Source organism: Conger conger, chromosome 7, assembly GCF_963514075.1.
Source record: "Conger conger chromosome 7, fConCon1.1, whole genome shotgun sequence".
Taxonomy (NCBI): Eukaryota; Metazoa; Chordata; class Actinopteri; order Anguilliformes; family Congridae; genus Conger; species Conger conger.
The window spans coordinates 9,969,719-9,986,514 of NC_083766.1; the positions used below are offsets into that span (position 1 = coordinate 9,969,719).

Sequence of the window (16,796 nt, forward strand, 5' to 3'; positions counted from 1 at the left end):
TGTGTTTCTCATGAGGGAATTGTGTAAGATACATTTGCATATTGTGATCTAATTTCAAAGGTAAGGATATTTACATAGCTGACTAATATACCCACACATACTTGGAGAGGATAATACCCTCACAGGAAAAAAACCTGTCACACAAGTCACAAACACAAATGATGTTTTACCACTTCAACAATGGAAGAAAAATTTGACATTTGCAAAAATGTGTGCATGACCCATTCTCGATTTCATAAAGCAATATGAAAATGGAATTAAGCTTACGGGGATGTTCAATTTGAGCTTAAATGTATGAAATATACTCAGTGAGCACTTTATTAGGTAGACCTGTACACCAGCTTGTTAATGCAAATATTTAATCAGCCAATCATATGGCAGTAACTATATGCATAAAGGCATGCAGACATGGTCAAGAGGTTCAGCTGTTTTTCTGACCAAATGTCTAAATGTGGTAAGAAATGTGATCAATGTGACTGTGACCGTGGAATGATTGTTGGTCCCAGACAGGCTTATGTGAATATCTCAGAAACTGCTGATTTCCTGGGATTTTCACGTACAACAGTTCCTAGTTTGCAGGGAATGGTACGAAAAACAAAAAGCATCCAGTCAGCAGCAGTTCTGCAGACAGAAACGTCTTGTTAATAACAGACGGAGGAGAATGGCCAAACTGGTCAAAGACGACAGGAAGATGACTAATGCAAATAACCACACATTACAACAGTGGTATGCAGAAGAGTGTGTCCGAACATACATGTCAAACCTCTAAGTGTATAGGCTACAGCAGCAGAAGACCAATAAGTAAAAAAATCAAATAAAGTGCTCAGTGAGTGTATGAACATCAGCACATGCATGACGCACACAATAAGGTAATCAAACATCACAAAACAAAAGCCAAATATAAACCATTATTTTCAGACCTAAACTACAAGCAACCAATGGAAATACCATGAGTTACAAGTATACAAACTACATCGCTTAAAATATAAAAGCAAAAAGGTGCAGTATAGTCAACGCATGAAATTCAATTTTATTCAGCTTTGCACTTGTCTATAAGGCACATTATAAGGAATGGATTATGCACCAGAAGTAACAAAGATTATGCTTATACACATGTAAACAAAAAGCATTTACATTTATCTAAAATGTATAGTCTGTATCACTTCAAGTAAAACAAACTGACTGTCCTGTTTCAACAAAACTTTTGCCTGCGGTCTGGTATAATATTGGTTGTAACATCTGAATAACACACAAATCACATGGAACAAAACAATGCAGTGATGAAAATGGTTATTATAATAACACTGAACATAATACAAAGATTCTTATGATAATTATGAAATTGTTCATTACAGTACCATTCAATTATTTCCTTTTGCACTTTTCATTAATAAAAACAAGCCAGCTATACAGAACATCTTATTTGGTATAAATAGTATAAATAACAACAAGCTCATTGGTAGATAAATAGCTTTTCCATTTGTGCTAGTTGCGTGACAGGATGTCAAAAACATAGCATTTTTGGTCCTAGTACATGAACTCAACCGTCACAGTTCCTAATATTTGTCGGAAATCACACCAACAAATGCACAACTCCTTCTCTTCCTCTTTGTAGAAAACTGAAGGCATAAAACGACCTGCATTGCCGTTTATGGTTCACGAACATTCATCAGAGATTCGATCTTCCTAGATAGCTCCACATTTTGCACCGTTGTGTGGGAGATTATGCCGGTTTATATCACGGGGGCCTGGTCTACGTGAGCCCCAAATATAACCTCTCGGGCACACGAAAGCAGGCTCCCCGCAAACTCATTTCTGTAGAATGAACTGGTCGATGAACTCGTTCTGCTCAGCCTCCACTTTGGACAGCGCCTCGTGCTCAATGCGGTACCTGTCAGAGATCAGAAACAGCACGGCAGGTTTATGAAACACCGCATACCACTTCTGTTACTGGTCTAGAGTAGCAGTAAGATTAGTAGGTGGCAATGTTCTTGCCTTTCCAGCTGCATCTTCTTCTCTGCTATCAGAGCCTGCAGCTGCATCTGCTGGGCCTCCCGCTGCTTTGCCACGGACTTCAACAGGTTCCTGGCACCGATAGCCTTAAAGGGAATAGTTCAATTAAAGACTTACAGAGGGAAAAAAAAAAACACAATTGCCCTCCTGTTATTTTTTTAAATGTCCTTCTTTTAATATCCCCTTTTTATTCCCTTCTTTTTGCTTCATATTATTCTAGGAATATAGTATTATTAAGACATTTTTCGAACTAAGTTTTTATTTGACTTTGTTCAGCTGGATAACTTGGACCTTGCAAATTATAGCAAACGGGTGACATCGTGTGTTTTGGTGAGTAATGCTTCAAATAATGACATACAGCAAATTACGTAATTCCACTAAGTGCACAGTAAACACCATTCCACTGGACATACCTTCATCTTTTCCGTCTCAGCTTCCTTAGCCAGCTCATCCACCAGCTCAATTAGTCCACCAACGATCTTCTGAAACTGGCCAATCTCTGGTAATGAGCATCACAACCAACAAATAACTGAAAGCTACTCACAGCAAGGTCAACATAAAATTATTTCAGGTGCAGTAAAAGTAGACTTTTGTTGTAATAGTTCCAGTGATACGTTCCTCTGCAAAACAATCCTGCTTACGAACACTTACTGTCCACAAACTCCTTGCACTCCTCTTTGAGTTCTGTGGTCTTCTGGCTGACCTCGGGGTCCAGCACTCGCAACTTGTTAAGCTCATCAAAGTGAAGATTAGCCTCTGCTAAGGGATCTTTCGCCATGGCTGCTGCCCAAGCCAAGGAAGATGATGACAGTTGTTGGTCTAAATGAAAACACAATAAAAGTAATTGCAGGTAAAACCTGAATTTTACGGGCAGAAAAGTCCGTTTTAGTTACTGACGGCCCATACACACTCGCTAGACTGCAGGTTTACGGATTTTGAACGCAATTCCAGCTAATGGTGGCGTACGTGGAGGTGCACAGGAGAATAAGTCGTCACTACCAGCAAACCCAAGGGGACTGCGCAAACAATGCCAGTTAGCTAACGTTTTCTGTAGCCTGCAGAGCATTAGCTAGTTAGCTAGCTAACTTTGCATAAAAGGGTTAGGCTAGTTAGCTTGCTAGCTTACCGTTAGCTACCAAAAACAGCTAAGCCAACGATGGGAAGCCAACCACATGCAAACTGGGTAGCTTGACAACCAACCAACATGCTGGTGTTTAAATAATACAACACTAATACTAACCATAATGTGAGATAAATAATGCAATAATTAACGTTAACCTAGCTAGCCACAGTAGCCAATGCTAGGTAGATAGAGCTGTTACAATGAAAGTGATCGCTATCAAGTGATGTGGCTAACAATTATAGCTAACCCTTTAATAATTCCACAATTCCAATGTGGCACATAAATCATTCGGAATGAAAATATGCCAGACCAATAGCTATAATTTAGCAGGCGCAATTCGCAACTCTTGCTCGGAATAATAATAATAATAATAATAAGGAATTCCTTAGCTAGCCTACACATACCATTTTTGCTGACACTGTGTGACGACAATGTAGATAGCCTATGTGGCACAAACATTGGGAATTAACTTTTTTTATTTTTTTATTTTAATTTTATCTAACGTTAATTAAATTATTCATTACTTAGCGAAATGTGACATTTAAAACTAAATTAAATTACTCAACCAGTTGCATACAAGTAGATCAAATGGCACTCACCTTTCGTTTTGTTTTAGTTCGTTGCCTAGCCAGCTTGTTTATGATTATGTGGCAGTGGAGCTAGCTAGCTGGCTATGCTGTCAGCTAGTTCAGCTGGCTACGTCAAGTAGCTAGCTAGTCCTGTTTGAAGGAAAGAGGAGGGGATTGAGTAACAGTAAATGTGGAAGAGGCGCTCATAAGTTAAATTATACACGTGTATAGGTGCCTCGTATCGGGGAGCATAATTCTGTGGCCGGGAATATGTTCAAGCCGAATGGTAATATTGGTAAAATGGCAAAACCAAAACAGTATGAGAACATATACAATGTTCTGTATTCACGCAAATTATGCATTTAGCTAACGTTAAACAGTCAAGCAAAGATCCTCCTCCATATCCAAGACAACGTCATTCGGAAACGGAAGTTTACTTTCCGAAAACTGAGAGACGGAAGCGGAAAAATACTTGTGGTGACCAAACGCCAAAATAAAAGACAACAATTGTTAAGACAACTTTAAAATAAATCCTTTGATATTGGGACCTAGTAAAATAGAAAAATTATATTTAGCCCACTCGTTCACTGCAAACACCACCTGTCAGTTTTATGGATATACAACAACGTTGGCAAGGTGTATCTTAATTCTCTTTCAATAGATAGAAATGTATGCGTTTTTATAATGTATGCGTTTTTATAAATTAAAATGTACCACCAATTAATTCTGCTATTCCCAGCACTTAATCCAACATTTCTCCCACCAGATCCTTTCTTTATCTCAGTGCTGTACACAAATACAGACAACTTTATGGCCTATTTCTGCTCACAAGCACATTCTGTGACACTTTTTATTTTCTTCATGTAATGTGCACAGAGAAATCTGCACTGGCACAAACCGGCAAATTCTATTTTATTAAAGGATGGCACTATGCTCCAAATTTTGGGAATAGCGAGGAAATAAAGGCTTGTTTCACTGACAAAGATTAAGATTATTCCTGAATTTAATTTAGTCTAGGACTGGGTTTAATCTGTGTCTGTGAAACTAGCCCTAAAAATTGTTTCGGTCTTCATGATTCTGAAACATGATATAGATACAGTATATGCCTATAGATATAACTTCGTTTTTCAGGTAAATTTACTGCTGTACTCTTACAAAAGTGTAAATATATAATGAAATATTTTGAGATTAAGATAAAAAAAATTATTCTATTCTTTTATGACAGACTCCCTAGTGGAACCTCATTACCTTGTACACACAAGCCCCCCCATCAGTTTTTCATTTGGAATTACTTTCACAATCAGATCAAGCTGTCTATTCTCCCTTTTATTTTCAACAAAAGAAATACAATTTACAGATTACAGTTCTTTAGGTTGAATGTTTTTGTATCTCCATGTTTCAGCATAGAATGATGCTAATTCCTGGATGCGTTCAGACCACCCAGTAGTCAGTTTCAATACAAGCCTTCTAATGCCGATGTTATTATATTTATAACATGTACAGTAAACATAATGACATGAATAGATCTCCCAACATTCCCTTTGCCCCATTTTAATGAACCAATACTAAACCACATATTACAATTACATAAATGAAACATGGAGGTTTACTTCAAGTAGCATAATTTCATTGTATATACTGATAATAATATGTTCACAACAGCCCCACATTTCATTTTGCACAAAATGGAGTGTAACTAAAACAGCCCCCAGTTGTTGTTGAATTACATACAGTACGCCTATACTGTAACAGGAGTGACAAAGTAGAAGAGATTAATCACATCACTACTTCATTGGAAATGTTTTTAAGTAACAGTGTCAAATCCCTTTTATCACAATCATCCCTTTTCACAGATTTTTCAAAACAATATGTAAAAATATATATAGTGTGTATAAAAAAATCATAATGGTCTACACTCAATTGTTCAGTGCCTGGAAATCAAAACTAATTAAGTGGCTTTCAGAAGGAAAGGAACCTATCTACACCCTACATAACAACATGAGTTTCAAACAAACCCTGGTTGTTACAAAGTATCATGCACAGATCTTCTATGTATGGACCAGTCAGCTCAGTGTGCTAAATATTAAGTTCTTACTCTGCCAAATTACTTACTGATTTGCAGGTTCAGCATGAATATACATGAGGGAGTGTGGAAAGGAGAATGTTAATCAGAACATCCATAGCTTGAAACACAGTCAGAACAGTTAGAACTTTTATATTACATTAATGGCATTTGGAAGACGCTCTTATCCAAAACTTCCTGTAGCCAAGTGGTCCTCCTAGCACAGAATTACAACCGACTGAAGGCATGAAGGAACTGGCAAACTTGCATCTGTGGTTAAGGGTCACAAAAGGACAGAGTCAGACCAAAGTCCTCCTTGTAGATGTCCCAGGTTTTGGGCTTGTGTGGGTTATCCAGCTCATCCCTGGACAGATGAAGCCTACAAGGAGAGAAAAAGAAGTTAGCATAGCTTTGAAAAATAAATAAATAAATAATAATAATAATAATAAAAACTTAATTTTACATAAGCAAGAAAGTTCAGTATCAATATCAAAATGCATCTAGATGGGATTCTAAACTCGCTAAAAATAGAGATTAATACATTAATAAATGGCATGCACAATGTCCAGCACCGTCGGTGTGGAAACAGGCTTTTTTGTCAAGTGAGGTACACAATGCAGGGGACCCACATGTTGTTCTGTACAAATGCGGTGTTAAACCAAAAGAAGAAAGGGCAGTCTTCATATCCCTTTGGAAGACCCTGGAAGAAAAATGAAAACAGTTTATTGAGAGAAGGATCAGAGAATAGGCCTATATACAAAATACTGTCTAGGCAAGTGCTGATATGGATGGTATGAGGTGAATGGAATTATTATCTTATATTTGTTATGAATTGTATTGCACAGAAGGTCTCCCCTCACCCAACACAAACAGGATTGTTACAAATAGGTTACTTACAGCGCTGGACTCAAACATGACCTTGACGTCACCACTGACCAGTGGACCCTCCTGTAAACTGATGACTACTTCATTATTGCCAGGATCTGAGAAGAGCTGCGGGGAGGAAGCAACAAATGACCTCAAAGGATTGAAATAGGCGCAGCCTGTAGAGCATTAACCGCATGCTCATTGCGAGCCGCGACGTCGGCGGTTCGAATCCGACCGTCCGACATTTGTCGCATGTCTTCCCCTCTCTCTCGCTCCCATTCTTCCTGTCTCTCTATACTATATACTGTCCAATAAAGCTGAAAAAGGCCTAAAAAATATCTTTAAAAAAAAAAAAAAAGATCTGCAGCTTTTACTGGAAATAAATACACAGAAAGTCAGAACAGGATGATACTGGGTGAGCAATTCTCATAATTATTGATTAACACTGCAAAGTTGTTCAGGTAATCTACGGCTTCTACATTAAACCATCTCTCATATAGCACAACCTTCTGCATTACAAACTGTAAGGTATACCCCAGTAGAAATGAAACTCGTATATTCTCTCTACCAACACAACTGGATTATGAAAAAACTATCCACTTTTTAATTTCATTTGCATGCGACGGAGTACACCACAGCTAATGGGTGTCTCGTATCGAGAACAGTCTATGGATTACCCAGAATCCATCAGGGCACATCTAATGCTGCGTTACACAGTGTGAATTACAGCTATGATGTAAATGCTACTATTGTCCAGTGTCTGGCCTAATAGTTCAGTTGGGCCATTAAAGGCCATCCATACCAAGCAGTTCTCTTGTTTGGCGCAGACACACTGAAACACTGTTTCCTTCTTCACAATGATCTTCACCTTCAGGTCACTACCATTGCCCTTCCCCACACCTACAAGGAGCAGAGGGAGAAATATGGCTCTCTTGTGTGACGACTGCTCTTACCTCCTGAGCTAATGTCGCCCCCAAACAGTTTAAAACAGTAGATCACAGAAATCAGAATAATATATTTTAATTTGGGGATGTCTTAATGGTTTCGGGTAGATTTGAGGACATGAAGGAAACTGGGTGGCATATGCCATGGTCTAAAGTGGATGTGTCTTAACCTGAATAGAGGAGAATGAGAGTGAATCCCTCTCCATTATAAGATGGGTCTTACCCAGTATAGAATGGATTCGGATGCTCCTTATTTTCAGACTCTTCTCCGGGGGCACTTGCCTGTTGTATTGGTTTTTCATGATCTCATAGTATCCCACATACCTGCTCTGTGGTACAAATAATTATATTCATGTGTATGATAGCTGACATGACACAATGAAATACCATAGAAGCTATACATCTTTAATACCTGGAGGGAGACAACTTGTAGTGGTGACACTTGTCATCATCATAATTCATACTGATACAGATATATGCTCACATTAGATGCTTCTCATGCTGACAGTGGGTTTAGGGGGACCTTTTCCACTTACCTGTGAGGGGGTCTCCACTCCCTGGAACTTGGAACTCCTGCTTTTGTCTGTCCTCCGCTCCCCAAAGTAATCTAAACTGTCCTGTAAGACCATAAGCACCAGATGAAATGATATACTCAGAAACACTGGAGATATCATCTAATACCCCTTTGCAATGTACCTGTGCACTCTCAGACTGGTCACTGTCAATCAGCCAGGTACAGATCATGGTCCCAGTCCTTCCTGAAAAAGACATCAATGATTACTCTTCAATACATTTCTGATATTGATATGTTTGAGGATAAGATCCCGTTTTTATTACAACCAATACATGATTGCTGGAACAAGATAATTATAATACTGCACAGATAAGGTACTTTGAACTGAAAAGAAAGCAGTTGTTAATGAAACGGCTCCTTCACTGTCCAGCCAGTTGTAAAGTATGTATCCCATAGTTCCCTTTAGGGCAGTGGTAACCAACCCTGTACCTGGAGATCTACCATCCTGTAGGTTTTAATTTCAACCCTGATTGAGGGGTGCTTTTGTTGAAGTTGGAGCGAAAACCTACAGGAAGGTAGATCTCCAGGAACAGGGTTGGTTGCCTCTGCTTGAGGGTAGAACATGCAGGGTGAGTTCAGCTCAGTCCAGCTGTGAGTGTGTGGGGCGCATGTGTCCCTGCCTTCTCACCTTTGCCCCCTTTACAGTGAATGGCGATGACGTTGCTGGGGTCCGCTGCCATCCAGTCCCTCACGTCAGCAGTGTACTTCAGCATGTCTCTGTGCAGAGCATTGGGAGAACCAGGACAGTCACTAAGCATGGTGAGCCACCTGGACTGGAAAGTACCAGGCCCAAATCCCAGTTATCCTCAGCAAACTTCCTGTCATGCAAATTTATTTATGTGGTCTTTTCCTTTTTTTGTTGTTGAAGATTTGGGATTGGTGGTTTTGAATGATAGTATTTAGCAGTGCGCATTTTCTGCAGTGCAGTTGCAGGAACATCCTAAAAGTAATGTGGAGAAAGGTTATTTTTTATCATCAGCAGCATCCTTTATATGTATAACTGTAATAAAAGTTTAGTAAATGCCATTTTAGGGCGGCCTGTAATGTAGTGGTTAAGGTGCATGACTGGGACATGCAAGGTTGGTGGTTTGATCCCCGGTCTAGCCACAATAAGATCTGCACAGCCGTTGGGCCCTTGAGCAAGGCCCTTAACCCTGCATTGCTCCAGGGGAGGATTGTCTCCTGCTTAGTCTAATCAACTGTATGTCGCTCTGGATAAGAGCGTCTGCCAAATGCCATTAATGTAATGTAATGTAATGTCATTTAATACATCATTGATTTTGGGGCATTTCCTTATGTGGCGTGATTTTCATTTTTGCAGAACATACTGTATCTCTTGAGATAAAGAGATTAAGGTATGTAAAATGTAAGACTATTAAAGTCACCTTGGATGACCTCTTAGATGTTTCCAACTGGAAGAGATATTTATGCCCCCCAAGTGCATTCCTCCAGTTATGGGCTCACAGCTGAAATGCAGCACTGAGTGTAAATCACAGCTTTGGAGGAAGCCCAAGTTACTCACTCTAGTGCCGGAACATTGTGGTCATCAATGAAGACCCTCTCCACTCTGTAGTGAAAGAACTGGGGGTCATAGCCTTTCTCACCTGGACAAACAAAATGAGTGAGCATTTCAGTGATGTCACCTTTTTTTAGACTTGACTTTGTTTGCATGCTATCTACTCCTGTAAACTACTCCTCATATTTGTAAACAGCAGATTACGAGCCAGTTTCTGAGACACATTAAAGCTGCATTCACATGGATAATGGTAGACAGTAGACAGCAGAACAGCACTTTTGAAACAGTGTGGGGGTAAAATGGTGATGTTGCTCAGTAATTGTCATATAATATATACAGTTTCTAACAGGGATAGCGAAATAAGGACTGTGTTTGATATAGCTCTTTATCTACTGTATGCATAATGACGGTTTGCCATCTACTTTGATCCATGTGAATGTAGAATAAGTAAATTCTAGTTTGAATGCCGATTCTCCATACAAAACTAAATTTAGTCCAGGGCTAGGCTTAATCTGTTCATGTGAATCCAGCCCTATATTTGAGATATTTTGGGTGTGGCTACTTGAGCATCTATGGGGAAATTTTTCATAGATTTTAAAATGTTGCCCACTTACTGCAAAGATTGTACACTTTGTAGTGATCTGCATGCTTAGTGTCCAGGAACCTTGCCACCTCCTGAATGAAACATAAAGTTGTTATAGCAACATACAATAATGACGCACGATAATTATTACATTACAGTATTGGATCTTATTGTGACTACACCGGGATTAGAACCACCGACCTTGCATGTCCCAGTCATGTACCTTAACCACTACGCTACAGGCCACCCCGTTATTCATTTAGTATTTCCCCTTGGAACAAAATATCCATAGTATCCGTAGGGCGGCCTGTAGCGTAGTGGTTAAGGTAAATGACTGGGACACACAAGGTCGGTGGTTCTAATCCCGGTGTAGTCACAATAAGATCCACACAGCCGTTGGGCCCTTGAGCAAGGCCCTTAACCCTGCATTTCTCCAGGGGAGGATTGTCTCCGGCTTAGTCTAATCAACTGTACGTCTGCCAAATGCCATTAATGTAATGTAATGTAGTAGGTCTGTGATCTGTATGGGACAGCTTACTCTGATTGGGTTCCTGTAGAAGGACTGCTTCCCAGATGATGGAAACGACATGGCAATGATGCGTTCTGGAACAGCAGAGGGCGCCATTTCAACAATTGTTCACAGCATTTCAGCAAAGACCAGACTAAGACCAAACAAAGCCACTGGAATACCCAAGGAGATGAGCCACAAACACGCCGCACATACACATACCTGTGACATAGGTGAGGTCCAAATCAAACCCATCTTTCTGGTACCGCCTTTTGTTTTCAGAGACCTGAGGAAATGGGTCAGCACAATACCATCTCTGAGTTATTCTGAATGGCTTTAAAGGGGAACCTCCAGTAAATCACTGACCTTTATGGTTACTTGTTCTTAAGGCTGTAGACCTTAAGGAAATGCAATGGAGCAACATGCTATGAGTTCGCTGGCTCTCTTGCTCCACCTATTAGTCAATTAGGCCAACAATATACAGTGCAGTCCGTAAGTATTATTAGGATAGTGACACATTTGGTTGTTTCGGTTGTGTACTCCTGCACATTGAGTACAAAAAGGGCTGTAATTCATATACAGTTCACCTAATATGGATGCAGAAACACTGAAATTAACACTGAAAGTCTGCACTTTAACACATTATAAAACAGTGATTGTTTTATTTCAACTGAGCAACAGTGTGTCACTGTGCAAATACTTACAGACTGCATTGTATGCAACAGACAAATAAAAATGTAGACATTGCAATTGCTACTGTTGCACTTCAGCTTGATAAAAAGCAGATAACTGCACTGTTAACAACAATGGTACAGGAGCAGTGCATCAGCCTGGCAGTGAATCCAGAACTTCAAGGCCATTATAACCAGTCCATACACTTGCAGACCGTACATGCATGGCCTGGGTCAGATCACTTTAGGCATCCAAACTGATCCAGGACCAGTATTCAAAAATAACTGACACAATGTCTGGGTTCTAGCACAGGTACCTCACCATTCTCCTAGTGACCTTCTCCAGCTCCTTCTTCTGAACTGCCAGTCTGAATATGCGCACCAGGATGAGGATCCTGAGTGCCCTCAGGATGGACACCACCCTGTAGGCACAAAGCAATGAGCATTTATATCAGGTCTACTTATGTGCGAATTCAGAATTCGCACAAAAACTATTGGATGGAAACCCCCCTACAGACACACGGACAGAAAGCTGCCAAACTGCCATTACCTGGGAATAAGGCTGACCCCGGACAGGTCAGTGAATGCGTAGATCATAGTAACAACCAGAGTGATGACCACAATGCAGGCATCAAGGATATTCAGTTTGGAGCTGAAGTACACCTTCAACCTGAAACACAGCAACAATGTGATCAGGATAGCCGGTCACTCAGCTCTCTTCCGAAATTAACAGTGCTTGAAGCGGACCAGTACTCCCTGGTACGCAGTACCGGCACTGGTTTCGAGAGTACTGTCATTTTCTTTGCGTACTGCCACTTATTTTAAGCTCCTGGTATTCTTTTCTCTCCCCATATTCTCTCCCCACTAAAAGACTGTTGTAGTTAGTGTGGTGCTATAACCAGCTCTTGAAGTCAGCAGGGACGGTCCGGTATGCCATAGCCTACCGGGAATTCTGTGTTTTACTGGCACTTATTTATTCCCACTTCAAGCGCTGAAAATAAATGAATAGATTAAAAAAATTATAACTATATGCAAACCTGCTCCCTGCGCTCAAACAGGAACTTACACCACAGGTGTCACTCCAATAACTAGTCACATTCCCAGAAGTGCACAATGCAGAGAAAGCAGTGCTGTTTCCTATCAGCACTTCCTTCCCCACGAGACATGTGGCCCCCCCATTCCTGCTCATCAGCTGCTGACGTGTCCCTGACTCACCCCTCCACATAGACCCGGAGGAGGACGTCCACCAGGAAGAAGAGCGAGATAGCCAGGGACACCGCCTCCAGAGCATCCCTCACTCCCGGGCTGCGGATCGGTGTGGCCAGGTCAGCTATGACCAGGATGATGTCGACAATGATAAGCACCACGCCAAACATCCTGGAAAGAAGCATTCATTACATTACATTATTACATTATTGGCATTTGGCAGACGCTCTTATCCAGAGCGACATACAGTTGATTAGACTAAGCAGGAGACAATCCTCCCCTGGAGCAATGCAGGGTTAAGGGCCTTGCTCAAGGGCCCAACGGCTGTGCGGATCATATTGTGGCTACTCCGGGATTAGAACCACCAACCTTGTGTGTCCCAGTCATTTACCTTAACCACTACGCTACAGGTCGCCCTGTATTCAGAAATCTCACTGTGCCAAGGGGCTTCCAGCATTGCTTTCGTTACAGTGATATTCAGACAGTAAGGACGCCTGGTGCCACCTTTCATTTTTTTACTGCTCTTATTTGACTTCCTTAAACTTAAATCAGAATCAGAATCAACTTTATTGTCATTGCAAGTCCTAGGACAACAAAATGGGAGTAGTATCTGTAGCAGTGCAGTGCAATATTATTGTATTGTATTATGGCAGTAATACTATTTGGAGATACTAACCGAAACCCAAAGGACATCACAAATGGAGCGATCTTCTTTCGGATTCGCCTGCAATAAAATTAAATTAAAAAACCGCATGGGTGAACTGACATGACATCAAAGCAGGACAAAACTCCCCAAATCCCTAAAATCCAGTTTCAGAGAACCCTCCTGGTTTGCCAAATGTTATTTTCTTTTATCATTTAATGCCCGTTGGTTCAACTGACTATCTGCCATTGACACTGAAAATGTCTCCATTTCTGTCCACAAACAAGTACGTACTGGTACATGGTGTCCGGTTCAACACTCTCTTCTTTGCCATCATCAATCTCAACATTGGTTTCGTCTTTCCCACTGGCATCAACGCTAGAGGGAGCAAGGGATAGAGGGCACAAGCTACAGCACATCTAAGCATGCAAAATACAGCAATAAATAATATCAATGGACTCTACTACTGCCATTAAGTGTCTAGATCAGCCATCGTCAAATCTGGAAAACCAGCAGCTCTCTGAACTAGAGGACCGTGATTTGAGGATCCCTGGTCTAGATTATCTGGACCAGTATTTGTTATAAAGGCATCTTACGCAAGGCTGAGTACTGATAATATTGTAAAATTCTACTTCAAAAGTTACATGGCTTGATATTTCCACACATTAAAGCAGTCTTTTCATGAAACACTAAAAGTGTTTATGTGATGAACTCACCCATTTGCCTGTTTTGGTTCAGAATCTGGGCTGTACCGCACAGACATTTCCAGCAAGATGGTCGTCTTCTGCAAAGGATAGATCGGCCTACTGCCAAACCAAAACAACACAACTATCTGAAATATATACACTACACTCACTGAGCATTTTATTAGGTATTTATTACTTATTTTTTAGACGTCTACTGCTGTAGCCTATCCACTGAAGATTTATGTTGTGTTGTGTGTTCGGAGATGCTTTTCTGCATACCACTGTTCTAATGTGTGGTGTGGTTATTTGCATTACTGTCACCTTCCTGTCAGCTTTGACCAGTCTGGCCATTCTCTTCTGATGTCTCTCATTAACAAGGTGTTTCTGTCTGCAGAACTGCTGTGCACTGGATCTTTTTTGTTTTTGGCACCATTCTCAAACTCTTGAGACTGTTGTTTGTGAATCCAGCCCCCCTGCGACCTTGTTCAAGATAAGCAGGTTAGGATAATGAATGAATGAATGAATAATAATAATTATTCATTATAATTACAAAACCGTTGTAATTCATTCATTATCCTAACCTGCTTATCTTGAACAAGGTCGCAGGGGGGCTGGAGCCTATCCCAGCATACATTGGGCGAAAGGCAGCAATACACCCTGGACAGGTCGCCAGTCCATCACAGGGCACACACACCATTCACTCACACACTCATACCTACGGGCAATTTAGACTCTCCAATCAGCCTAACCTGCATGTCTTTGGACTGTGGGAGGAAACCGGAATACCCGGAGGAAACTCACGCAGACACGGGGATCAAAAGTGAAACACAGTGATTTTTCTTGTTCCGAGCATCATGAATATCACTAATGAACTTGGATGCAGCTGTACTGTGCATGGTTCTAAAGCTGAATTGATAGTGTGATAAGGTGGAATTAATAGAGAGAAAATGTTTCCAAATCACAGATCGGTAGTTTCTGAGATACTCAAACCACCTTGTCTGGCACCAACAATCCATCAGTCAAACGTTCCATGGTCAAAGTCACATATATCACATTTCTTCCCCATTCTGACATTTGGTCTGAAAAACAGCTGAACTTCTTGACCATGTCTCCCTAATACATTTAGTTGCTGCCACATGACTGGCTGATTAAATATTAGCATTAACAAGCTGCTGTACAGGTCTACCTAATAAAGTGCTCACTGAGTGTATATAAACAAGCAGCTACGACACAAATGCGAACAGATATCTACAGTCGCCAAAATGCTAAATGAAAAGGTACGATGCAATACAAGAATCGGCGCAGATCTGTCCCGGAGTCGTTGGCTATCTGGGAGCCAACTTGACATTGGTTACTTCTGTAAGTATACGTAGTTGTCAGTTTGTCAGTTTGTCAGTTTACTGCACAATTCGTGTGAATACTAATGACAAAAGCATAGACTATCATGGCAATCGACCATCGTTGCATCATGCCATTATTGGATACCTATTCTTTTAAAGTCATGTCCTGGTAATAAAATCCAGATGTTGCCATTCTGCATCTCCGATCACCTCGTGTAAAAAAACTGTCACACACATAGTATAGAATGCGTACAGAGAATGCGTACATTGTTCGCGAAATCAGTTTACAGATAAGCTACCGTCTAAATGCGTTTAATTAAAAAGGGGTCACTTGTCCATCCAGGAATTCTGAACGACTGAATAGAAGCCGAGTACAGCGTCCTAGCTGTGAACAACAAAGAAAGACTGACGGTTGTACTTCTGCGAAGTTTGTTAAGTCTCTATAGCAAAAAAATGTAATTACAAAACCGTTGTAATTGTCTATAGGCTATGTGTTGATCCTGTAAGCTTGTTAATATCTCAACTAAAAGAGACATACCAATCTCGGCAGGGGTGGGAGTGCTTCGGCGTGGTTCTTCTCGCTTGTTTTTGTTTTTAAACTATCGAATTTAGTTATCGGGTGCTAATTTTTAAATTCTTAACTACACCGTGCCGCTCACGTTCTTCCAATAAGTAAAGTTCCCTTAGTCTTGTGACTTTTTTTGGAGGAACAGGGTTCAAAGGTTGTCAGATGTATTTTTTCCTTCTCTCCATAGCAAATCCCCCCTTTCTCTGCAGACGTAGCGGTTTTTAACTTCCTGAGGCGCTCTATGCGCGTTGCCCTTTCCTGCGGCATCTGTGTCACCAGAGCAGTTAGATTTCTCTATTTCCTTTAGCCTACTCCTTTGGGGGTATTTTATTGTTGTAAACGCTGCTAAAGTTTGGCTTTTCACGATACAAATCTGTACATGATTTAAGTTATCTTTGTTAGATTCCCATAAGGTCGGGTGCCTTTAAAAGATTATTCCCAACAGTTTTGAAAGGTATATTTTGATCCCAGGAGTAACAAGCCTATATCCCTCGTATTGGTGAAAATGAACTCCAGCCAAAGGTATTTTTAAATAATTAAATACGAACCAACGTATACGGTTTTATTAATTTCGTGTTTCAAGTGTGTTTATTAAGACTGTAGCCTACTGATGGTATAAACGAATATGAACTGTTTAATAGAATCCAGATGCTTACATCATTGCTCAAATGTTAGGTTTTGTCAGCATTGTCGAAAACAAGGCGATTTCTAAAAATATGGCAGCAAAATTGGAAAGAGAAATCCGACCTTGTTGGTAGTATTTTTGGCATGTAAGGTTGCTGCTTAAGTTTTATTTCAAGCAAACACCAGCAGTCAATTATTGTGTTTGGGAACAGGCTTTTAAAAGAAACACAAGATGCTATATTACACTTGCATGAATAGCAAACATTCTTCATCTGCTGCAACCCAGGTTTCTTACTCAC

The 16,796-nt window shown here is 40.5% G+C and overlaps 2 protein-coding genes across 5 annotated transcripts; both read right to left on the reverse strand.

The window, feature by feature from the left end:
• Positions 1-1,010: 1,010 nt before the first annotated feature.
• On the reverse strand, positions 1,011-4,099 carry LOC133133116 (intraflagellar transport protein 20 homolog). Of its 4 annotated transcripts, none has more exons than XM_061249127.1 (5): positions 3,736-4,099; positions 2,665-2,832; positions 2,427-2,512; positions 1,996-2,099; positions 1,011-1,891 (listed from the first exon to the last, which is right to left on the reverse strand). In XM_061249127.1, the coding sequence occupies exons 2-5, from the start codon at positions 2,789-2,791 to the stop codon at positions 1,810-1,812; spliced, it is 399 nt and encodes a 132-aa protein (XP_061105111.1). In that variant the 5' UTR covers positions 2,792-2,832; positions 3,736-4,099; the 3' UTR covers positions 1,011-1,809. The 4 variants fall into 4 exon arrangements, with proteins under 4 accessions (XP_061105111.1, XP_061105114.1, XP_061105112.1 ...); XM_061249130.1 differs by lacking the exon at positions 3,736-4,099 and adding an exon at positions 3,541-3,574; XM_061249128.1 differs by lacking the exon at positions 3,736-4,099 and adding an exon at positions 2,924-3,081.
• A 1,190-nt stretch (positions 4,100-5,289) lies between these two features.
• tpte (transmembrane phosphatase with tensin homology) lies at positions 5,290-16,095 on the reverse strand. The gene is made up of 19 exons (XM_061248826.1): positions 15,844-16,095; positions 13,996-14,085; positions 13,574-13,657; positions 13,313-13,360; positions 12,646-12,807; positions 11,981-12,100; positions 11,753-11,852; positions 10,982-11,045; positions 10,790-10,854; positions 10,283-10,343; positions 9,675-9,756; positions 8,781-8,869; positions 8,275-8,336; positions 8,115-8,195; positions 7,802-7,907; positions 7,437-7,534; positions 6,665-6,760; positions 6,397-6,467; positions 5,290-6,146 (listed from the first exon to the last, which is right to left on the reverse strand). The coding sequence occupies exons 2-19, from the start codon at positions 14,040-14,042 to the stop codon at positions 6,044-6,046; spliced, it is 1,539 nt and encodes a 512-aa protein (XP_061104810.1). The 5' UTR covers positions 14,043-14,085; positions 15,844-16,095; the 3' UTR covers positions 5,290-6,043.
• Between the last annotated feature and the right edge of the window lie 701 nt (positions 16,096-16,796).

Bases quoted from the DNA above. Each gene is read 5' to 3' on its own strand.
- LOC133133116 (XM_061249127.1), bottom strand. From the start codon at position 2,791: ATGGCGAAAGATCCCTTAGCAGAGGCTAATCTTCACTTTGATGAGCTT. The intron at 2,513-2,664 runs GTAAGTGTTCGT...GCTCATTACCAG, and splicing joins GTGCAAGGAGTTTGTGGACA to AGATTGGCCAGTTTCAGAAG. The intron at 1,892-1,995 runs GCAAGAACATTG...GATCTCTGACAG, and splicing joins AAGAAGATGCAGCTGGAAAG to GTACCGCATTGAGCACGAGG.
- tpte (XM_061248826.1), bottom strand. From the start codon at position 14,042: ATGTCTGTGCGGTACAGCCCAGATTCTGAACCAAAACAGGCAAATGG. The intron at 10,344-10,789 runs GTAAGCTGTCCC...TGTTTCATTCAG, and splicing joins TCTACAGGAACCCAATCAGA to GAGGTGGCAAGGTTCCTGGA. The intron at 8,196-8,274 runs GTACATTGCAAA...ATGGTCTTACAG, and splicing joins ACCAGTCTGAGAGTGCACAG to GACAGTTTAGATTACTTTGG.